Raw genomic sequence first — 22,244 nt, forward strand, 5'->3', positions numbered from 1 at the left:
CTATTATATACTCTTATTAGGTTCTAATACTGTCTGTTAATTCTAATATTATCTTATTATTTCTAATATTCTAATATTCTAATATATTTATATATTCTAATATGCTCTATATAGTCATTAGGTACATCTAATAATCTAATATATCTACTAATATATGTTTCTAATAATTCTAATATATATTTCTAATGATTCTGATATGCTCTATTTTTAGATGATGAGTAAGTTCTAATATTATGGGCTAAGCTGTAGTAAAACCTATAACTAGGTATATATAATAAGAACTTACTAAAGAACTAGAATAGGGGGTCTGTAGGCCTAGGTAGAAATATCTAATTATGTATCATAACTAGCAAGAGGTCATGTGACCTGGGCTATTAGTTCATAAGTTGCTTCATATCGCGAGTGCTAGGCAGCATGAGCATATTATGGGCCTTGCTCACAACAACTACCTATGATATCTAGTAGGGGTATATTAAATTTATTTATCTTATATATATAATCTATAAAAAGTATATATAGATTATAATATAGAAGTTCCAGGCTACTCTTATATATATAGAAAAGTAATAATAAGATATTATCTTTATTAACCTACTAGTTAAAGATCTAATTACTATCTTCTAGGAGCATGCTAATAAGCTATTAGATTAGTATAAGACCTCTAAGGAACTAAATACATAGTCTCTAATATAGATTATAGATATCTTAAACTATAAGATTACTATCTCCTTAATTCTGTAGTATTTAAAGAATCTAATATATAGATATACCTACTTTAAACTATACCTTAATATAATTAATCTACTGCTCTATCTTATGTATATATAGAGATAGAAGAGTAGAAACTAGTGCTAGATTATAATTATAATTTAGATTCTATATAATAATTATCTACTAGTTAAAAGGCTTCTTATATCTAATATATATACTAAAGGGATAGTCTATTTAATAAGTCTTTATCTCTTAAATATATATATCTTTATTAATATATAACTTATAGACCCCTTCTTAGCTATAGTAATAGTAGAACTTAGTAGTAGGCTCCTTCTTAGTCTAATTAGAATAAACCCTTATAATGGTATATCTATAGACTTTTATATAGTTATATATAAATATAATTACTATATTAGATATCTTAAAAACTTAATTAGCTAGTAGAGGAGGCATACTATAAGTATGCTTACCCTCCTTACTATCTAATACCATCTTATATAGTAATTTTTTCTATATATTAACCTTAGTATATATAAATATCCATGAAGCTTTTATATTATTATCTAATAATACCCTAGCACTATGCCCTAGCCCTTATTAGAACCCTAGCACTAGTATGTTTTTAACCATTATATAATATTAATTCTAGCTAATTACAGAAGGGGGGTGTGCCCCTAAGTTAGGGGGGTGTCTCCCTAAGTTGGGGGGGTGTGTCCCTAATGATTACCTATATATATACCAAGCAGCTTACTGGATGTTCTCAGATATGCACAGTTGTTAAGATAGAGTTGATAACCTAGTAAAACGTACAGTATACTCTGAGTCTGAAGAGGCAAAGGCTGTAGACCTGCAGGATCAAGTCAAATATAGGCTCTTGTCATTCGTAGCCATTGGATCAGTGATGAGCTGAGCAGAAGACAACTTATTGTTGTATTCGTTGACTGGTAAATATTGGTTGCAATTAGGATCTTCTAGTAGAGCAATAGCTTACATCTAGCCATACATAGAAACACAAGGAAATGGAGTCATGGTCCATAAAATCTCTTACAATGTAATTGATGACTTCTACCCTAGAATTTTTATTCAAATGTCTAGGTAGGCTTTACTAAAGTCATTCCCTTATGAAGTCAGAAGGGCTGCAGTCAATGACAATCAGGCCTGCCTTGATCTTCGGAGAAGGTGGTTTCATTCCTTATTCTCAACCGATACTTTATTCAGAGGAGGGACAAGAAATACTCTCGAGGGATAGATTATAGTTTATTCATCCTTGACAGACCAACCTCAATATTAGCAATGGATGTGGCTTTATCTACTAGTATGGTATTTCTTGTCTTATACAGTCAACAAGGGAAAAGGTACAACTTACCATATTCAAAACAGAGAGCATAAATTCCACGAATGATGGTAGAGACTGCATCAAAGACCAAAAAGTACATCCTCAAAACATCTGAGCAAATGAGATTCTACCCCTCAGACAGTCTTGATAGAAGGGACCTCCGCACGATAAGCTTCATTTCCTCGAGTTTCTCCGACAATCTACAATATCCCCGGAAATACCGAGGAAGACACTGATAGGTCGACGAGACGAAGACTTGTCATCAATGATCGTTGATAAGAAGCCTGGGGTGAAGAAAGAATATCCCCCGCTTGGACATCTGGCGCAGTCACTTGCATTATCTCTGCAGAAATTAATATCGAATCAATCTAAACTGACAGAGTACTTCCCCATTTCACCGAAATGTTACATCGACCATTTCCGCTGACAATAGCCTAATTTACTTAGTCTCTTGAATCATATTCGCCAAACTCACCTACGATGCTTGTCATTCGCCAAGATGCTTGACCAAAGCTTGGTGTACCGCGCCATCTAGACGCCAGCTCTTTTAGTCTCCGCCACAGTAGCATCTGGCCTCCTTTCCTCTAGCCCATTTCAATCCTAGAGACACCGCTAACTCTGCACCGACCTGATTGTGCATTGTCGACCTTCTTATCGACTATGACACTAGCATTGAGTATATTGATCCAATCCGTGCACCCCGAGCACCGTCGGAAGTCCGTACAACTACCGAGGAAGCGAACTTGGCGGAACTGCTGAACATTGAGCGATAGGCTGACGATGAAGTCCCGCACGGCAAGTATCTACAGAGTGTGCTCTACCACAGCCTTAGTCTCATTGGTGTGCCTATACTTTGTTGCTTGAGTGTCTTGGCGAATGCTTGACTCTTTCGGCAATGATCGCCAGGTCATGGTGGCCATGACCTCGCGTCTAAAGGCATATCCTCATGCAGATAGTTATCAATCCTGCGATGGACAGCAGGAGGGGTAGACATTCTGCACGCAGAGACCAATGGCGATGTGCAGAGAAACAATATTTCCACGCTATCCAGTCCAGACCCGTCTAGTCCGTCGGTCTCTTCGGCTCTTCTCCTGGCGAAGCGAGAAGATATCGTCTGGACTTGCTGGATTTGCATCTCCTCAACTGACTTCCCAGGCACGGGGGAATGATAGTACTGATGCGGTTCTGACGGGGAATATTCCGGATTCGTTGACTAGATGTGGTTCAAATGTTATTTTCCATCGGTCTCCGGTCCTTCTCCTCATGGCGTGATAGAGCGGCGTCGCTTGATCCTAACTGCTTAGTTCGAGAGTCCCAAGCGAAAAGGCATCATGCGCAGGAGTTGCTTTCGTATGGAGATAAGGGATGGGTAGTCTGGTGCTCAAGTATAAATTGGAGCTGAATTCCCCATCCAATATGCTCTCAGCTCAAGCCAGACTCGCAGTTTCTTGACTACCATCAGCTCTCAGACTCGTCCTTGACAACAATCGTCTCTTCTTCACCCATCATCGTCACCACCATGAAGTTTACTTCTGTGCTCGCCTCCGGCCTGCTCGCCACGGCTGCCATTGCTGCCCCCCTCACAGAACAGCGTCAAGCTCGCAATGCCCGTCGTCTGGCCCGCGCCTCCAACAGAGCGAGCCACCCTCCCTATAAGCCCGACACCTCTGAGGTGATCAAGCTCAGCAACACCACTCAAGTCGAGTACAGCTCCAACTGGGCCGGTGCCGTCCTCATCGGCACCGGCTACACAGCTGTGACCGGCGAGTTCACCGTCCCTACCCCCTCTGTCCCCAGCGGTGGCTCTTCCGGAAAGCAGTACTGTGCCTCCGCCTGGGTCGGCATCGACGGTGACACCTGCGGCACCGCCATCCTCCAGACCGGTGTCGACTTCTGCGTCCAGGGCAGCTCTGTCTCCTTCGACGCCTGGTACGAGTGGTACCCCGACTATGCGTACGACTTCAGCGGCATCTCCATCTCCGCCGGCGACAAGATCAAGGTCACCGTCGACGCCACCAGCAAGACCGCTGGCACGGCGACTGTGGAGAACGTGACCACCGGCAAGTCGGTCACCCACACCTTCTCGGGTGGTGTGGACGGTGACCTGTGCGAGTACAATGCCGAGTGGATCGTTGAGGACTTTGAGTCCAACGGCTCTCTGGTGCCTTTTGCTGACTTTGGCACCGTCACCTTCACCGGTGCTGAGGCTACCGACGGCGGTTCCACTGTTGGTCCTTCTGGTGCCACGATTATCGATATCGAGCAGAACAACAACGTCTTGACTTCCGTCTCCGTTTCGAGCAGCTCGGTCACTGTTACGTATGTCTAAGCGGCTTCGCTCTGAATGAGGCCAAGACGCTTTCTGATAGTGATGAGCTTAAATGTCTTGTGTTGGGAGTCGAGCTGGAGGATGAGGTGGGAATGAGGAGTAAATACGTGTAGTGGACCTGAGGCAAATGTGCTTAGTTTAGTTGAATATATTGTCTTTTCTTTCCTGCTTAACAATCATCTATCAGTACGTTCATACGGATAGGAAACTGTCGAATAGAAAAGAGATCAACAACTTTTGTGAAGACTCTGCCAGCATCTCTATGGACTTGCTTTCTCCAAGAGTTTGACTGGTCTCGGTGTAGGAACGTACTAAATGCTGAGAGAGATAGTTTTGATCATCCACACGCAACCATCACGGTACTCAGTCCTATTCCCGCTAACCATCCCAAGACCAACATGCATCACTAAGGCAAGCTAATCGTTTCGAAACTTCGGCCCCAAAACATCCTGCACAATCTGATTGACCGTATCTCTTTGCCAAAAGAACTCCAACAGCTCCTTGACGCGTGCATCGTCTCCCCGCCGAATGGTGTCGATCATCGCCATTAGCACAGTCGACTGTCGTTGTTTCTCTTCTTCCTCTTCAGGGCTGCCGTTGGAATAGAAAAGCTGGCCAATTCTTTTAGGGTGTATGGTCTCAATCAGTATGGTGACACTTGGGTTCGCTGATCAAGAAAGGAGACAGATTACCGGTCTTTGAAGTATCCATTCTGACCATCCAGACAAACAAGAAAGAGCAGAGAGAGGGGGCACACACGCCAGCTACCAGAATAAAATATGCGAACAGAAAGCAGACGACGGAAGCGCCAGGATCCAAAATCAAGTCAATCCCCAAAGACCCTCCCTGGTCGTCAGCTTAGCCGCAAAGGCAATAAAGCCGCCAACCACCCCCATCGCACCGCTGAACATGCAGCATTCGAAATAACTCCCATACCGAGCGAGGATGGCGCCATTGATGGGGGGACCGACCAGCGCTCCGAGCCCCGAAATGGCCATTCCCATCCCCATGTAGGTGCCGATATCCTGCGGGTTGTCGGGGCAGCTGGAGAAGGTGGCTGAGGCGCCCGAGACGATGGTGCCCGAGCAGAAGCCGAAGAGGATGGCGTAGACGATCAAGCCGGCGTTGCTGGTGGTGCTGGTCATACAGAAGACCAAGATGCCGGTGGCCACCCCGCCGATGGCGAACGTGTTCAGGCGACCATACCTATCGGCCAGCACCCCTGGCACAATGCGGCCGATGGTGGAGGCGGCATTCACAAGGGCGAGCAGGTACCCGGCCAGCGTCGCGCCCATGCCTTTGGTGGTGGCATAGGTGGTAAGGTAGAACATCGGGGTGAACATGCCGACGAACATGAAGAAGAGCGCCGTGAAGAGCATGATAAAGCGCGGCTGCTTGTAGGGAGCCAGCAGGAAGAAACGGGTTCTGCGCGGCGGGACTCGCGACTTGATAGCGACACAGGAAAACCCCATGAACGGCAGCATGAGGAAGGCGACCACGCGTATCGTCCACCCAAAGCCCAATGACGAGCCATTGAAACCCTTGGACAGGATAATGGGCATGATGACTCCGCCAATGGAGGACCCGGCCACGGCAAGGCCCAAGGCTGCAGCCCGTTTCTTGTCGAAATATTGCGACACCGCCGCGAAGGCCGGAATCTGCAGAAAGCCCATGACCAGACCCATCAGAACACCCTGCACGAGCATGGCCTCCCAATAGGTCTTGCACAGACTCAGCATCATCAGGGCGATAATGTAGACGATGGCGGAGGGCCAGAAGATCTGTCCCCTTTCCGTCAGCTTGGTCGCCGGTCGACTCCGGGGGAACGAGACGTACCTTGGGGCCAAAGCGATCAAAGAGCGGGCCCCCCACCATGCCCGAGAAGAATTGCAGAAAGGATTGCAGTGAGCCGATCCACGAGATGGCGGAAGCTGTCTCGCGTTTCAATTGATGGGTCAGGTAGTATTCTTCGAAGGTGCCGAAAGAGTTGGCGAGACCAAGGGTGCAGAGGAAGACTGATGCCGCACCAGCCGCCACAAGCCAGGCACGGAGGCCTCCATCCGGGGCTGGACCAGCTCCGGATGCCTCAGGAGGTTCTTTCTCCGATGCGTCGTGCGAGATGGGCGCTTGTTCAGGTACTGTCGAGGACATGGGGTGTGTGGATATGTTCAACGGAGAGATTGTGTGTGTTCCTGGAGGAAAGAAGAGAGCGAGATGGCAATAGCTTTAAAGAGAGGAATGCCACGGTCTGAAACAACCCTACGAGCCCTACGGAGATATCAAGCGCTAGCGGACTCGGCGCGGACTCGGATTCGGGGACGGACTCGCCGATGCGGATTGTCTGCTCGTGGTTCATCAGCTCTCGTCTTTTTACACCCCTCCATCCCATCTCTGCGAGCTATATATCCGAAATGGAGAGGCGCCGGCGTCCTACGGCGTCGTGCCTCCTGTGTCGCAAACAGAAGATACGATGCAATCGCGAACAAACCTTCAGCAACTGTCTGCGCGCGCGAACCGGGTCGTGTGTCTACAAGAGCCCTAATCGACCTGCTTCCCCCAGAGACGTGTTGGCCAGAGTGTCATCAGCCACTCCCAGGGACCAGGGACTGTTGCCCAGTGCGAGAGCATCCCGCGCCAGTGCCCCGACCCTCCCAGCGGGCGGGCCATCCGGTTGGACAGGCCCATCCACGCCGACCAGTCCAGGGACCGCGCAAGACGAGGACTCACGGCTGTTGAGGCTCCAAATTCGCGAGCTCGAGAACAAAGTGGCGACGGCGACCCTGATGCGATCTCCATCCGCTGGTCCGGCTCCATATGTCGACATCGAAACCACCAATTCGCGCCTGAGTGGAACCTTCCACGTCCACTGCAGAAGAGCTACGAACGGTCAGCCGGAGACCATCGCACAGAGTGTCAATCTGAAGTTGCGGTCATTGGGACAGAGCCACTGAGGAGTCAGTGGATCTTCCTGGTGAGTCTTCTGAAGATGAATGTATACTCGGGATGAAAAGCAGGGACTGACACGGTCAGATCCGACGCATCTTGACCATGCTCGAGCCCACCTCAGTCAAGAGACATCCAAGGCATGAAGTACATTCGGCATGTACGTGGGGACCTACCCATATCATGTATCCGTAGCAGGCCTATCTGATGCCTGGGTACCACCCAGCAGAAGTCGGGGAAGCCGGTGTGAAGATCCTGGATCGCCATGGCACACATGCTGAGTAACATGTTGGCGGTCCGTTGGGGTTTCTGCTCCGATATCCTCATGGTCAGTTGGGGGTCCTAGAAAGTGCGGCCAAGTAGCTAATGGGCATGGAAGTCAGTGAGTAAGTTGTATGTCTGATCGTCACTGGATCAGAGCCCTTGACTAAAGCAGCTGCTTGCATAAACCACAACCTCTGTGACACTTGTGCTTGCTGATAGTATCTGATTACACCATTGCTAACTGGAGGAACAGAATATATGATATGATACAACGCAGATTTATTAGTTGATCCTGAATGTATGACCACGACCATGATGCCTGTGGTGGGCGTCAGCTTCAAATAGGGATGCTCTAGGGGCTGACAGATCCACCAAGATAACAAGACTTAATCACTAATAATATGTATCATGAGATAGCCTGAATTAGAGCTATGAAAAAGCGAACATCATCAATGTTCTACAAGTCTTGCATCAACAATCTCTGTACATCACAGCACATATCATGTTCCCATTTCGATCACAATTCCGGCAGGATATCAATTGGCCGTTGATGCTTTATGATCCATCCCTATCCATAAGTTCAGCTACATCGCGTGTCGGAGGCAATTCTGAAGCGAACCCGTTCTGGTTTCGCACATAAGGGGCGCCCTTGTCGACTGTGACTACTGCGGCGGGCGGTGCTTGTGTCTGCATTGCCCGTCTCGCTCTTCGTTCGAACAAAGCCCACGCCAGTGTCATCAACGCGATGACTCCGAGTGGAACACCGACTCCAGCTCCAATCGCAGTGTCATGACAGGATCGTGTCGCCGTATCCGGGGAAGATGTGCAGGAAGAGGAGACCGTGGAAGAAGGTGCCGCTGTCGCGGACGATGAGGAAACATCGCTCAAGGGAGCCACACCGGTTAGCGCGTGCCCCGTTGGAATCTGGAAGCTATCCGCTCCTTCTGGACAGACGATGTCCGTCCCATTGGTGACAGGAGTGCCGCAGCAATATGTCGCGATACCGTTGATGTAGGTGAGGTTAATGATGGAGCAGCCCCCGTCCCGATTGATTTCCTCTACGAGATATCTCGATCAGAACTGACTTCATTCTGTGTTTGATGGGAGGGTTTACCTACTACAATACTGTGGACATCCATCACCCCAATCTTTGTCCGTGCAACTCCCTCGAGACGCCACGTAGGGTTGATGGGCAACGTTCAGACACACTCCGTTTGATAGGCATATATCCCCAGAGGTGCAACATCCAGTAACTTCATCGGAGGAGCAGGGGACGTCACTCGACGGACTACTGTCAGGGAAATAGCATTGTCGTGTCGAATTCCCCATGATGGCTGGCCATGAAAGAGCACGAAGGATTGAAGAAGATCGAGGTTGGTGGGGGTCTGAGTCTTTATTTTTTCTGGTCTCACCCATGTCCGCTAGTACAGAAGACCAACGGCAGGCGAGGCTCAGACTGGTGGGCGAGGCTGTAACCCCTGCAGATTTGGTGTCTGCGTGGGCAAACACGGCGGTTATATTGTCGATCTAGACCGGAGATTGGTTAAAAGTAAGACACCCAAGAACATGATTCTTGCCTAGGTAGCTTGAGAATAAAAACATGCCAATGAAATCACCAGGTCAACCGGAGTACTTGTGTCATGGCCCCTGAGCATTAAGCAGTAAGCACAGCAAGCAGCTGTTTCGGATCAGAACTTATGTGAAGGAATGAAGCTAGCAAAGGATGTGCAGGTTGAAATGAGAAGAATGTATTTTTTCTTCTTCTTTCCCCTCTCAATTCACACCTGAAGCAAATGATGAGGCATTGAAGTGACTACGCAGGGATCCACCAGAGTATTGGGAAATTGTAAGGGACTTGACTGATAGGGAGAGGATTTTCGAAATGATGGCAGGCTGAAGCTACAGGTTCATTTTTTAGAGAAGGATAGCATGATTGGGACGAAGGGGCAGAGGTATCTCCATGATTACTGGGGAAGGGACGATGATGAGTTTCCGGATGCGTTCAGTGTCGAGCTGACTATTCCTCAAATGGACCCTGACAGCCTGTCTCAGTTTGCCGAGATCTGGGCCATGATCACCTAAAAAGTTAAAGAGAATGAAGCAAGTACAGTCGGAGAATTGAGGCCACAAACATAAGATCATACGAAGCCTCAGGCAGGAATGACGACGATATGATACGGACACTACAAAATTTCTCCCTTTGCCAGAATGACTGACTCATCTCAACTCTTCATTGCACATCTTGAGAATCTTTGCGCCCATCAAGGTTTTCAAACCTCCTATCCGTTCCAGAACCAGGACGGCGTGGAAGAAAATACCCGAAATGACACAAATCAAGGAATTCACTGCCAACACTGCAAACAGCCGCTTGCAGACGGCAGGACGAGCACCAGTTCTCCATCTGTCACCTGCAGAAGAGCTTCTGCGACAGCTACTTCTAGCCTGTCGCGACAGCATCGTTTCCAGCAAAAATGATGTGACGAATCTGGACATGTGGTTCGTCGGGGGATGGGTTCGAGACAGACTTCTCGATCGTCAATCCTCAGACATCGATGTGGCACTCAGCTCCATGACTGGCATCCAGTTCGGCCACGCGCTCGAGGATTATCTCTCGAGGGAGAAATCTAAATACATCGAGGAGGCAAAGCGTCTCGGAGCTCCCCCAGTAATCTCAAAGCTGCACGAGATCAAAAAGAACTCTAAGAAATCCAAACACCTAGAAACAGGAAGTTTCCATAGTATTTTCGGTCTCTCAGTGGATTTCGTAAATCTCAGAAAGGAAACCTACAGCGGGGAGAGCAGAATTCCGCGGATGGAGTTTGGCACTCCGGAGGAGGATGCTCATCGTCGCGATGCTACAATCAACGCTCTGTTCTACAGCCTCAACACAGGGATAGTTGAAGATCATACCGGACTTGGACTGCATGACCTGGCTGCTGGTGTCATCAGGACGCCATCATCCCCCTTCGACGCCTTCGATGATGACCCCCTCAGAATCCTCTGATTGATCCGAATCGCGTCTCAGCTTGGTTTTCGGATTGAGCAAGAGACCATGAACGCGATGAGAGTTGCCGGGCGGCCGAAGCAACTCTGCACGAAGGTCAGCCGTGAGCGGGTAGAAACAGAGCTCATGAAGATCCTCAAAGGCCCAAACACGCTTTCGGCTTTTCAATTGATCCACGAACTCCATCTTTACGATCCAGTCTTTCTCCGTGAGGTACGGTGTAGTGAAGACGGGGAAGCCAGCTGGCTTCTCCGGCAGTGGCAGTATAAGCGCCCATGGCAGAGTGAATGGGCCCGCGCCTTTGAAACAGTTGCTTTCCTGTTGAACGGGGGGCCAAAGGCACTCAGGGATATGCTGCTCCGGCCCGAGAAAATGGACGACATCTGGATGTTGACTGCCTTTGTGCCACTGAATCCGAGCTCGCTTAATGAACTTGCAGAGCGACAAGTAAAAGTTCCTGGATTTGTCTCTCACTCCCTGAGAAACTATGTTCGCATCTGGCATCTCATGCGCGAGGTTACTGTAGATAGGCTTCCCCCTGAAAAGCTACTTCGAGGTGCTCTCGGCCTGTTGCTTAGGCTCTGCGGCAGTACTTGGAGATTACAAGTGCTGTATGCGCTTCTGAAAGAGGACTTCTATGAAATGAGGTACGGTAATAAAAAGCTGGCCTTGATTAAGCGATGGTCGAAGTTCGTGGAGTGCATAACTGAGCAGAGGTTGGAGGACGCACCATACGTCAAGCCCATTCTCAACGGCCATGACATTATGGGAGTGCTACGAAGGAAGAAGCGATGGAGTGGATGCTTACACAGAGGAAGAATTACCATGTCTGATTACACTCCAAGTGCTGATAACCTGCTTTTCTGCTTAATCATGATTCGAACACAATGAAAGTTTTGCTCACATGACATTAATAGACTATTGGGTTGATCCCATCACCACCCAAAGGCTTCAGCATGCCAGAAGACCTCTCTTCCTTTCCTTGCATGCCTGCCAATGTTCTCCCGTAATGCCCTCCCCATGCCTGGCGGTCCGCAGAACAGCACTGCTACGCGTACATCAGACTCACCAAGGACGTCATCCACGATGTTGCCCAGGTCAGGGCGTCCAGTCTCCGCGGATGACCATACAACCGTTCTCTGCGGTTGTAACTCCTCTAACTCGACACTCTCATCCGGGGCAGACTTCTGTCTGCGCATATGGTAGGACTGGGTCAGGTATACTTTGACGTTCTCGTATTGCGTAAAGGCCTGCCCATCCGCCAAGCGCATCACCCACGCAGCTTCTTCAAGCGTTTTCATAGACCACACAAATGTGATTCTATCCTGTCCCTTGCCCTCCGCTTCAACTTGCTCCTTCAGTTCACGGTAGACCGGCAGAGCAAAAGTCGCGCCGACGCCACCGGCCACAATGAGAATCCGATCATACTTCCTGCCTAGCTTTGAAAAGCGTGCGATACTCCCATACGGTCCGTAAATATTGACCAAACTTGGCTTCTCCGTTGAATCCGCCAGAGCATCCAAGGCTCGGGACGTGGGACCATCCTGCACCCGCGCGACGAGGGTTATCTCATTGTTCTCCGAGACATTCGCCACAGTAAATGGGTTCCGGAGAAACATGTTCCGTATGAGTGACGAGTTCATCTTCATCGCTGTTTCCGTGTGTAAGGATAAGAAGACGTGTTGGCCTGGCGCCGCTCGGAATCTCTGTATTTTCGATGCGGGAACAGGGATTTGCACGCTGATGAGGTTCGTTCGTGGGATTCGGGAAATGTTGGCGTACGCGGTGATGGTGTCTAGTCGGCTGGCTAGGGACAGAAGGGTAACAGCTAGTGTCTCAATGATGTACCAGCGTAGAGGCTCTGCGTGAAAGGTGAGAGAGATCAGGAGTAGAGATGCAAGCAGCGAGTGTGTGATGTAGAATATCCGGTAGTTGCGCCGACGGACAATCTCAATGCTGGTGCTCATCATGGCGAAGAGGGACACAAATGCTATGATGCCGAGGACGATTTCGAGCGAGGTGAGGTGCTCTTGCAGCGTTGCCGTTTGGACGAAGTAGTTCAGGTACAATGTCACATGGACCACAATCAGAAAGAATATCAGTCTACCGGATATTCGGTGCCATGGTAGCAGTTTCTCGTACGAAGTGTTGAATATCAGTGCTAAAGGATTGTAGCGAGACTTGACTGCAAGCAGAAAATGTGTGGGTAGTTGCGCCGCAGCTACTATGCCAAAGCGTTTCGTTACATGAAGATAGTCTGACTAGTGTCAGATTATTGTGTAAAAGAACATGTAAAAGACAATCAGAGTACAACTCACCAGTTCCCGTCTGATGAATGCACAAAATTAGCAACCACAACGCCCATGCTGCACCCAAAATCCAATGCTCCCTTGCACCCCAGCCGGGAGCGACTTCATCTTCGAGCCACCACAGTATCGACCGCCATTGCCTCACGGAATTCCCAGGACTTGAAGTCCTCGAGTCTGAAGACCGAGTAACTGCACTGTATCCGTCTCTCCGAGTCGAGCGGTGATAGACCCAGCGCCCTAACCGATACAGCCAGAAGCACGAGATCGGTATCAGGACAGACAATTGAGAGTATAACCCGTAACGATCAAGAAGCTCTCGACGTTGCGACTTCTCCTCTGCGCTGAGCTTGACTATATGATAAGGCCAACCCATGGCTGGGTGAGTCTTACGCGTCGCACCGGAGGGGAGATGAATTGATCATCCAGTGGGGAATAGCCAAGTTATCAATCTGGATCCCCTTGCACCAAGTCCGGAGAATGGTAATGCCGGTTAGCAGTGATAGAGATGATTGGCTGGACTGTTGCTGCCTCCAGGAGCAGTCCACTCTCAGTATTTGATTGTTTGATTTGGGATATACAGTTTGAGAGGATCCAGATAAGCTCGTTTTGGCAGTAATAGAAGGACCTAATCATATTATGGGATCATCATGTAGAAACTATGAGTACCACCCGAAAACAAACTCAGTCATGAACCTTAATTCCCTCCAATTCACCACCATATCGTATCAGATATTCAGCCCTTAGTCACCCAGATGTTTCGACAGTATGTAGTAGCAGGGATTATCGCCATTGTCCAGCATCTTCGACTCCCTTCGCAACTCGCTTGGCCCCATCTTCAATGCCCGTCCCGGCACTTCCCAGCGCATCCCCAACAGGCTTTCCTGCACTTCCCGTTGCACTGGTGATGGTGTCGCCGATTCCTCGAGTGGCTGCACCAGTCACGCCACCAACAGTGCGGGAGACTCCGCCGACAGTATTTCCCAGTGTGGAAGTGACAAATTTCGCGGCGCCAGTGACGCCGGTGTCTTGGGAGGACGAGAAGGTGTTGTTTGGCATGATTGGTCTGTTGTGGTAGAGTTGATAACCAGGTTCAACTTCAGAGTAATAGATAGATTATAAGAAAGGTTTGTTCTGGTAGTGATCATATCTTGATACAGGAGATTAGGAAGTTATATATGTTAGTGCAGTATACAATGACGTCATAACTTATATAGCCACCAGAACAATGATGGATGTGGCGGTGTTCTTGTTAGCTCTGTGCAAAGCCTAGATTATCATCCGATCCTAAAGATGTAGGGGGTTGTTATTCGAAGACATGCCTATCATATAAGCATAAATTGCTGAGAACTCTTATGAGAATCCACACAGTAAATACTGCATAGCAAGTACCCCGCACACTCCATGTATCACCCAAGACTTGACCAAGACGGCGCATCGTCTATTTTTCCGCCAGTCACAATCCCATCTCGAGTCCACAGAGCATACCAACGATGATATATCAATCCTTCCATTTCAGCAACATATCCTCAAAAATCAACAGACCAAAATGTCCCTCGAATCCCACACCCAACAACTCACTCAATCCCTCGCCCAAGCCAGCCTCACACCCGGCTTACTACCCTTCCTCCCCCAGGACTTCAACCCCACTACCCAGCTTGACGTCTCCTTCAACGACAGGCCCGTCTCCTTTGGGAATCTTCTCCGCGCAGGCGAATGCAAGACAGCCCCAACCGTATCCTTTTCCAAAGAGGTAGTCCACCTACAACCCTAGCTCCAAGCCCCACGTAATCTAACCTCAGGATTGCAGAACGATTCAGCCTCTTCGACAAGCTACACACTCCTCCTGGTTGACCCCGATGCCCCGACACCCGACGACCCCAAATTCGCCTTCTGGAGACACTGGGTCGTCTCGGGATTGAAGGCCGGGCAGGCGAACGGGGGCACCGCGTTGACGGAGTATCTGGGGCCTGGGCCGAAGGATGAGTGAGTATCCTTGCTGATTCGAGATGAATGGGGGTGGAGCTAATGGTCTAGTTCCCGGCCGCACCGGTATCTGTTCCTGCTATTCAGAGAGCCGGCGGGTTTCGCGCTGGCGAAGGAGGATGTCGGCGGGGAGGGGTTTACTGCGAGGCGGTCGTTTCAGGTGGCAGAATGGGTTGAGAGGCATGGGTTGGAGTTGGTTGGGGTGAATTGGATGCTTGGGGCTGGGGATGGGTGGAAGGAGTAAAATGTAGACGGCATGGTAGATGTGGTTGGTTGATATATCACCTGTTATAAATACAAAGTTTTATTTCACTCCCAAGGTATCACTTGACTAAGTCACAATTAACATTAAATAGAGCGTAACTGCCGTTGAGTGGCATTGTCAATCTTCTCCTCTCCCCCTGGTCTACACCCCCCTCCGAACATAGATCTAGTATTTCAATCCCCAGCGAGGGGCGTTGATGATGATGCCCATGAGACAGCCGGAAATGATTCCAGCGACAGGGAGGGTAATAACCCACCCAAAGTAGATCCATGCAATCATGCGCCAGTTGATGGTTCTCCAAGTGCCATTGCACAGACCCACGCCGACAGTGGCACCGGAGATACATTGGGTGGTGGAGACGGGGAGCTCTGCAGACGGTTAGCACAATTATGATCACTTCACTCAAAAATAACTCCCAGGACAAGACATACTCAGCCTGGTCGCCATGATGACGGTAATGGCAGAGCCCAGCTCCATGGAGAAGCCACGGGATGGGGAGTGCAGGGTGATTCTGTTACCCAGGTTGCGCATGATGTTGTAGCCGTAGGTCCACAGACCGATAATGATGGCGGCACCTCCGAAAGCCCTAAGGCTGATTAGCGGTGTTACTAGCCATGAGAAAAATGGATACTCACAAGATCCAGTAGGGAACAGGGCTCTTGGACTTGAGCTCATTGGTCGACCAGACATAGTAGATGGTGGCATAAGGGCCAACGGCACTGTCAGTCTGTCAGCAGGTATCAAACTCGAGAAAGCCGGGAAGATACATACTTGGAGACGTCGTTGGCACCGTGAGTAAAAGACGCAGTAGCAGCAGTCATGACCTGGAGGAAGGAGTACATGTACTCGGCCTTGTTGTCGTAATGGGCCGCATGGGCATGGATCATCTCCAAGTCACCGGTGAGAATGTTTCGCTTCTTCTGCAGACTGACAACATCCTGCTCAATACCGCGGAAGAAGAAGCGGCGGAACTGCCAGAAGAGGACGGCCGGGTTCAAGGCTCCGCCCTCGGGGCGAGGTCCGATGAGGGTGAACTTGGGCTCTTCGACCTCAGTGGAAGCAGCAACAACGTGGTCTTCCTTGTCTCCCTCGCGCACAGTCCCTTCGCTCTCCTCATCGGAAGGCCGGCTTCTCTGGATGTTAGCACGTTCGCGCTGCAGCTCCTCGAGGGTCTTGTGGCCCTTGTAGTAGTCCTGTACGGTCTTATAGCCTTCAGGTGCAGGGGGCACTTCGCCACGACGCAGCACAAGAGGGCCCATGAAGAGGTGGTACCACTTCAGCTGCCAATCCTCCTTGATCAACCTCCTGTAGAGCCAAGGGAGGAAGAAGACGGCGACGACCAGCGCGACGGCAGCACCCACGCCGATGATCACGCCGACTGTTTCCGAATCGGTGAGCGTGATTCTGCTGGAACCACCCTTCCACACGATAAGCACTGTGCCAGTCAGCATCGTCAAGCATCATGCTATACCGGGCGGGCACTTACTGGTCAGCAGAGCAGAGGTGATGCCAAAGTAGATGGGAATGGAGATGAAAGCCTTCATAACCGAGTTCTTACGCTCCATGACTCCGTACTTGGTGAAGAGGAAGATGATGGCACCAAAGGCACCGGACAGAAGAGGCGCAATGATCCAGGCAAGGAAGACCTGGACGACACCGGAGTTGATGTCTCCTCCCCACCACTTGATGCCGTCGGCCCCCAGAGCGGCAATGCCCATACCGATCACACCACCCATGATCGAGTGGGTTGTCGAGACCGGCATACCCAACCGGGTGGCGACGGTGAGGTAGATGGAGGAAGCCACGACAGCACAGACCATACCCAGCATCAGCAGGGCAGGGTTCTCGTTGAAGAGCTTGACATCGACGATCTTGGTTCTGATGGTATCCGAGACACGAGCACCTACACCCATACTATAGTAATGGTTAGTATCCTCAGCGGACACATACTGATGAGCAGAGACGGTGCTGGAACAACATACCTTCCACTAAACTCCATGATACTGGCCAGGACCATGGCCTGCCAGTACTTCAGCGAGCGAGACGACACCGAGGTCGCCCATGAGTTGGCAACATCGTTGGCACCGATATTCCAGGCATCGAGGAAGGCGAAGATAGTGCCAATGGCGAACAGGTAATCAAACTGATGGAGGGCCATCTTGTCGGTGCAAGGATGAATTTCCTATCTGCTGTCCTTTCAACTTGCAAACAGGGTCCGATTCGTAACACCGGAGCGTACATGGTGCTTATATAGTAAGCGGCGCGACATCAGCAGCCTTTCCAGAAAACTACAAAACGCCCGAGAGGCTTGCGACTAGACCCAAGACAGCCCATATGCCCTCGCTAAATTCTAACGTACCTACAGGACGCAGTAAACTGCCTCGTTATCTCGTGAGCAATAACACTGCAGTCAGTTGTCTCCCTGACTCTTGGCGGCCACCTGCCAAGACATCCTCCAGCCCTCGACAAGAAAGCTTGTTTGGCCAATCACAGATCCACATGAAGGAACGTGGTCTGCGATCCAGCTCGGCGTATTCAATGCCAATAGTCTTGGCTTCTTGGCGACTCGAGTGCTCGAGGTCTATGGCGCCGGTACCAGGAGACATGGCACTCGGAGACTCAGCAGCCTGCTCGTATCTTACGTGGGTTGACCGTCCACATGGCACGGTGATACGACCATATGCATCTGCCTGTTGTCTACAGAGTCTTGGAAGTTGGACTGGAAGTTGGCCAGCGCCACGAAGCATCGCATTTCATTAAAACCGGAAGACGAGCTATTCAGTTCTTGTCATTGTTCCGAACATGCGACCCCCTCCTGACGCCGAGGCACCTCTTTCACTGAACTCCTCAGCGTCTTTACCTCCTTCTCAAGACTCTGAATATATTCCACAGCCGTTTCAATCAGCTCAACCTGCAATGTAGATTCGACACCGTCAGCAACCATCCCAGAACCCGCTGCCCGGGTCTCAGCAGACAGCAACCCCATGAAAAAGACAGACCCTGCAGGAGCCAGGTCAGCGCACACGCACCTTCGTCCCAGACGCCCCCCTATGGCCAGAACCAACGCCACCAGCATGTAGCACCCGAGCCATCTGCTCTAGCGCCGCTTTCAACCGATCTCGCTGGTTCTTCTGCGAGAGAGCGTGTCGTTTGCGTCTGGAATCGACCTGGCCCGATGCGCCCTCGGGGAACGTAATCAATACGCCCTCTGTAGAACACGGGTCAGTCCATTTTCAGGAGAAGTGCCATTGTCCGACTCCGTCTGAAGCACGTTACTCACCTCCCTTTGGACGGAGCTCGATGTACCGTGGTGGAGGCCTTGCGGCACTGGTCGAATAGGAGGACGGAGGGCTCGGGGACATTGTTGTGGTGGTGTCGAATGGCTGGATTTTGCGGTGTCTCGTGCTGTTGGACTCCGTGGAGTCGGGCATGGTATATATATCTGGTCTGCGGTTCTGTTAGAGTAGTAATAACTCCGCTTGATAAGTAGCAGCGGTCTGTTATATTGAGTGATGCGTAGACATGGTCTCGGCGCGGGAAGACATGCATGCCAGTGCCGGCTCTTTGGCTATTGTCGCTCGAGCTCAGTCTATCGAGTTCTGGTTCATTCCGCCGGCGTAGAGAGACACTTGAGGCCTTGGTGCCTTCCTCTAATGCTATCTCACTCCAGGCTTTATGGTCCTCTCGGCACTATCTACGTTGTCCATTGCTGTATGCAAAACTGTACGAACAAGTCAGACTTTATGATTCCAGGGAACTGTAGTTGAGCTCTTCCAACAGGCATGCATTCTTCATCTCAATGACTGTAGCAGAATCTCTCTCATTACTCTAGTATTCTACCAATTGCAGTGGTGGAAGGGTCTTGTTCAGGTAAGCTATGAGATCAGGCAGAGCACACACTTCTGGACTATGCAGGGTTATCATCTACTAGGATATAGGACGACAGCCGTCTGACAGATGAAAACCGCCAAATCTGTCCATCTGTTACCGGAATCAATTACCATATTATCGTAAGCAATCATCCGACATATCATTAAACAAAGTAGGAGGAAATGCCAACTACGACACCTGAACCGCACGCTCCAGCTTCCGTAGAAGACCATCCGGTTCAGCCACTCCCTCAGCCGCGATCTGGTCGGCACGCGCCTGTGTATCCGCCACGGCGTAGATTCGAAGCTCATCCGCATTCCCCGAAGGACGGAAATGAGCGACATCTCCGTTCTGGAAAATGATCCGCACCCCATCCGTGTAATCTATACGAGAGATCGAAGTAAACCCATGTCGGGCAGAGAAAACCCCTTCAAGCTCGTGACGGATTCGACGGGCCTGCTCTTCCGCATCGTGCACTCCACTCTCACGCTGCGAGAAGCGGTCGATGATCTTCATGCTCGTGGCGCGAGGGAAGTTCCGGATCAACGCCGCACGGCTAAACCGTTCGGGCAGCGTAGCGAAGAGTGCGGGCAGGGTCATGTGGCGGCTTTGCGCTGCAAACAGGGCACAGAGCAGAGGGAGGACCGCATCGCGCGTCGGGAGTGCAGCGAGCGCCTTGCCGTTGCGTTCGATATCAGAGCCCGTCAGAAAGCCGCCGTTGGCTTCCCATCCGCAGATGCGCTGGCGGCCTTTCGCGACGGCGCTCTGCATCCCGGCGATCACGTACGGACTGCCGATCTTCGTTTTCGGCTCGAGAACACCAGCTAGGGGGCCGCGATCGATGGCGTCGTTGGTGCTGATTGGAACCACGACGGAGTCGGCTTGGAGGAAGGTCGCAACGATCATGCCTAGCAGGTCACCGCCGAAGAAGCGGAGTCGGTCGCCCTCGGGGGCGAGGAGGAGCGGTCGATCGCTGTCCCCGTCTGTGGAGACGACCGCGTCGAATGTCTGTCCTGTGCTATTGTACAGATTCTGGACTGTGTTGAGTTGCGCCTCGTCGATGGCTTCAGTGTCTATCGGTACAAAGGTCTCGCTGCGACCGGCTGCAGTGGCCTCAGCACCGAGCTTCTCCAGAATCTCAACAAGAACATCGCGACCGACGGCAGAATGCTGGTATACAAGAATCTTCATGCCCTTGAGCGATTCGCCTTGGAAGAAGTCAAGGTAGCGCTGGATATAGGCGGCTCTACCCTCGGGCGCAACAGACGGAAGGCCTGCAGGGGAATCGCGAAGCATGCCTTGTTCATTGAACTGAGAATCGGCAAAGGGCTGGGAGAGAAGCTCTTCACGCACAATATCGACAACATCATTGATGGGTTGTTCGTCCTTCTTCAGGAGTTCTCCTTTAGAGGTATTGAGCTTGTAGCCGTTGCGGTCAAACGGGATGTGGCTCCCCGTCACCATGATACTCCCCTTGGCCTTTTGAAGAGCAAAATAGGTGAGTGCAGGCGTAGGAATAGCCCCAAGATTGACAGAATGCATGCCTCCATCTTTCAAGGCTTGCACGACTGCTTGACAAAGACCGCCGCGGCTGTTCTCTACATAGCCAGTGGAGCTGGGCCGGAGGTCGTGTGCGAAATAAAAGTCGTCGCCTTTGCGGATGCCTCCTTCTGAGAGCTGCAACGACTGCAAATAGCGAATCTCTGCGAGAACATTTGTGTAGATCTCAAGCTGCGTCAAGTCAACCACTTTGCCCCTCCGACCACTGGTGCCAAATTTGAGGGGCTGGGGTTTATATGCCAGGTGGAAGCGGAGGGCGTCGGATGGGGAAGCGGTCGACATCCTAGAGAGAGCTTGGAGTGTAGTGTAATAGAGAATCTGGCAGATATACTAACGCGACTATGTCAAATTGCATTGATAATAACAAGGGGTGTAGTGTGAGCCAAGGAACAGCTCATGCCAAGCTGTCATCTAAGCTATGACTTTCTGCCTGAGGCAGCAAGAAATAAGATAATGGTATAACCACCGTTCTTTAGTTTGACTCTTTGTCAAGAGATTATGCTCTGTTTTCTTTGTCTTTTATATTTGATCTCCTTCATGATTTAGAGAACAGATTTTTAGTGGGTCCTCCTCCCTTCCCTTCATTAATGGCTAAAAACCTTATTCTACTCAGATTAAGCGTTGGAAAAGGCTATGCCGCTACTGTAAGCTCCGCAACAATGCCACATAAATCTATAATGGGCGTTCAGTTATAAATGAGAGCTCCCTGGTCAGACCATGATTTTAACACTGTGAAAATGGGGACTATGGCTGCTCGAAAACGTGGCTAATCTTAGATATATATATATAGTTAAGGAGCATAAGCATCCTAGAATACCAAGATTAAACATGGCGAAGTCACTGGCTCATCATTGACTCGTGCTCGGATTGTGTACTGGAATGCCACATATGTCTACTCTTTGATAGCACTGTACCAACAGGTATGATTAGGCTGTGCCTCATCTTCAGAGCAACTTCAGGTGAAGCTTTTCATTGGCCAATGTAAGCCCAGAGACAGCTACAAGTTGCTGGCAAAGCTGCAGAGCCCCCCAGGCCCTACTGCCCCCTAGCTTCCATGAAGCTATATCCATAGGGGAATCATGAGAAGAGCCTAAGAGCCTAAGAGCTATAGTTATTGTATATCTATATACTCAGGGGGGCAGAGCCCCCCAGAACCCCCAGAGAGCACATGACAACGGTTTTATTAGCCAATTAGGAAGCCAGAAACATGCTGTTTTTCGACCAATCAGATTAAGCACCAAGACAGAAAGCTAGAAGGGGATGCAATAAGACATGCTACGCTTCGCTCCGCAATGATCGTACTGAGTGCTCCGTGTAGGTCCTGATATATCTTTTAAGATTTTCTTTATTGGGATTGGCGTCGATTCATATACTGCACGTCTTCGGAAAATGCAATTTTCCAAAAAGCAGATGGTTAATGGCGGTTGCCCAATATGCGATTAACCAACTCGTCGGAGCTCTCCTCTCGAAAGAGTACCTAGGTACTTGAGCCCTCGAATCCAACGGCCGTATTACCGTCCTATAATACTTCCATTTTCCAACCGGAAAGTTCTACCTCGTCATTCCAGCTTAACGAGTCAAGACTATTTTGCCAAAGACAAGGAAAGGTCTAATTTCGATATTTTCTTTTCCATCAACAGAAAGAAAGTGAATAAAGAAAATAAAAA

The 22,244-nt window shown here is 50.0% G+C and overlaps 10 protein-coding genes across 10 annotated transcripts; 4 read left to right on the top strand and 6 right to left on the bottom strand.

Moving 5' to 3' along the window:
- Positions 1-3,569: 3,569 nt before the first annotated feature.
- CDV56_100751 (A4/G1 family peptidase) lies at positions 3,570-4,379 on the top strand (the record flags this gene model as incomplete). The annotated part of the gene is made up of 1 exon (XM_026754370.1): positions 3,570-4,379. One exon carries the CDS (start codon positions 3,570-3,572, stop codon positions 4,377-4,379), a length of 810 nt encoding a protein of 269 aa, XP_026611476.1.
- Positions 4,380-5,200: 821 nt separating this feature from the next.
- CDV56_100993 (MCT family MFS transporter) lies at positions 5,201-6,530 on the bottom strand (the record flags this gene model as incomplete). Its single annotated transcript, XM_026754612.1, has 2 exons — positions 5,201-6,160; positions 6,216-6,530. The coding sequence occupies 2 exons, from the start codon at positions 6,528-6,530 to the stop codon at positions 5,201-5,203; spliced, it is 1,275 nt and encodes a 424-aa protein (XP_026611477.1).
- Positions 6,531-6,849: 319 nt separating this feature from the next.
- Positions 6,850-10,590, top strand: CDV56_101244 (uncharacterized protein; the record flags this gene model as incomplete). Its single annotated transcript, XM_026754863.1, has 5 exons — positions 6,850-6,900; positions 6,955-7,350; positions 7,410-7,469; positions 8,383-8,597; positions 9,879-10,590. The coding sequence occupies 5 exons, from the start codon at positions 6,850-6,852 to the stop codon at positions 10,588-10,590; spliced, it is 1,434 nt and encodes a 477-aa protein (XP_026611478.1).
- A 48-nt stretch (positions 10,591-10,638) lies between these two features.
- CDV56_101786 (uncharacterized protein) lies at positions 10,639-11,481 on the top strand (the record flags this gene model as incomplete). Its single annotated transcript, XM_026755405.1, has 1 exon — positions 10,639-11,481. One exon carries the CDS (start codon positions 10,639-10,641, stop codon positions 11,479-11,481), a length of 843 nt encoding a protein of 280 aa, XP_026611479.1.
- A 44-nt stretch (positions 11,482-11,525) lies between these two features.
- On the bottom strand, positions 11,526-13,272 carry CDV56_101922 (putative metalloreductase Fre8; the record flags this gene model as incomplete). Its single annotated transcript, XM_026755541.1, has 3 exons — positions 11,526-12,847; positions 12,909-13,136; positions 13,203-13,272. The coding sequence occupies 3 exons, from the start codon at positions 13,270-13,272 to the stop codon at positions 11,526-11,528; spliced, it is 1,620 nt and encodes a 539-aa protein (XP_026611480.1).
- Positions 13,273-13,679: 407 nt separating this feature from the next.
- CDV56_102213 (uncharacterized protein) lies at positions 13,680-13,955 on the bottom strand (the record flags this gene model as incomplete). The annotated part of the gene is made up of 1 exon (XM_026755832.1): positions 13,680-13,955. One exon carries the CDS (start codon positions 13,953-13,955, stop codon positions 13,680-13,682), a length of 276 nt encoding a protein of 91 aa, XP_026611481.1.
- Positions 13,956-14,445: 490 nt separating this feature from the next.
- On the top strand, positions 14,446-15,126 carry CDV56_102312 (YbhB/YbcL family Raf kinase inhibitor-like protein; the record flags this gene model as incomplete). The annotated part of the gene is made up of 3 exons (XM_026755931.1): positions 14,446-14,649; positions 14,707-14,882; positions 14,934-15,126. The coding sequence occupies 3 exons, from the start codon at positions 14,446-14,448 to the stop codon at positions 15,124-15,126; spliced, it is 573 nt and encodes a 190-aa protein (XP_026611482.1).
- A 186-nt stretch (positions 15,127-15,312) lies between these two features.
- PHO4 (inorganic phosphate transporter) lies at positions 15,313-17,305 on the bottom strand (the record flags this gene model as incomplete). Its single annotated transcript, XM_026756045.1, has 6 exons — positions 15,313-15,515; positions 15,579-15,733; positions 15,783-15,866; positions 15,919-16,582; positions 16,634-17,061; positions 17,130-17,305. 6 exons carry the CDS (start codon positions 17,303-17,305, stop codon positions 15,313-15,315), a joined length of 1,710 nt encoding a protein of 569 aa, XP_026611483.1.
- A 630-nt stretch (positions 17,306-17,935) lies between these two features.
- CDV56_102768 (uncharacterized protein) lies at positions 17,936-18,578 on the bottom strand (the record flags this gene model as incomplete). The annotated part of the gene is made up of 3 exons (XM_026756387.1): positions 17,936-18,147; positions 18,209-18,355; positions 18,428-18,578. The coding sequence occupies 3 exons, from the start codon at positions 18,576-18,578 to the stop codon at positions 17,936-17,938; spliced, it is 510 nt and encodes a 169-aa protein (XP_026611484.1).
- Positions 18,579-19,206: 628 nt separating this feature from the next.
- Positions 19,207-20,859, bottom strand: CDV56_102924 (phosphomannomutase; the record flags this gene model as incomplete). The annotated part of the gene is made up of 1 exon (XM_026756543.1): positions 19,207-20,859. One exon carries the CDS (start codon positions 20,857-20,859, stop codon positions 19,207-19,209), a length of 1,653 nt encoding a protein of 550 aa, XP_026611485.1.
- Positions 20,860-22,244: the final 1,385 nt, after the last annotated feature.

This window comes from Aspergillus thermomutatus (assembly GCF_002237265.1).
Source record: "Aspergillus thermomutatus strain HMR AF 39 chromosome Unknown NODE_224, whole genome shotgun sequence".
In the NCBI taxonomy this organism is placed as follows: domain Eukaryota; kingdom Fungi; phylum Ascomycota; class Eurotiomycetes; order Eurotiales; family Aspergillaceae; genus Aspergillus; species Aspergillus thermomutatus.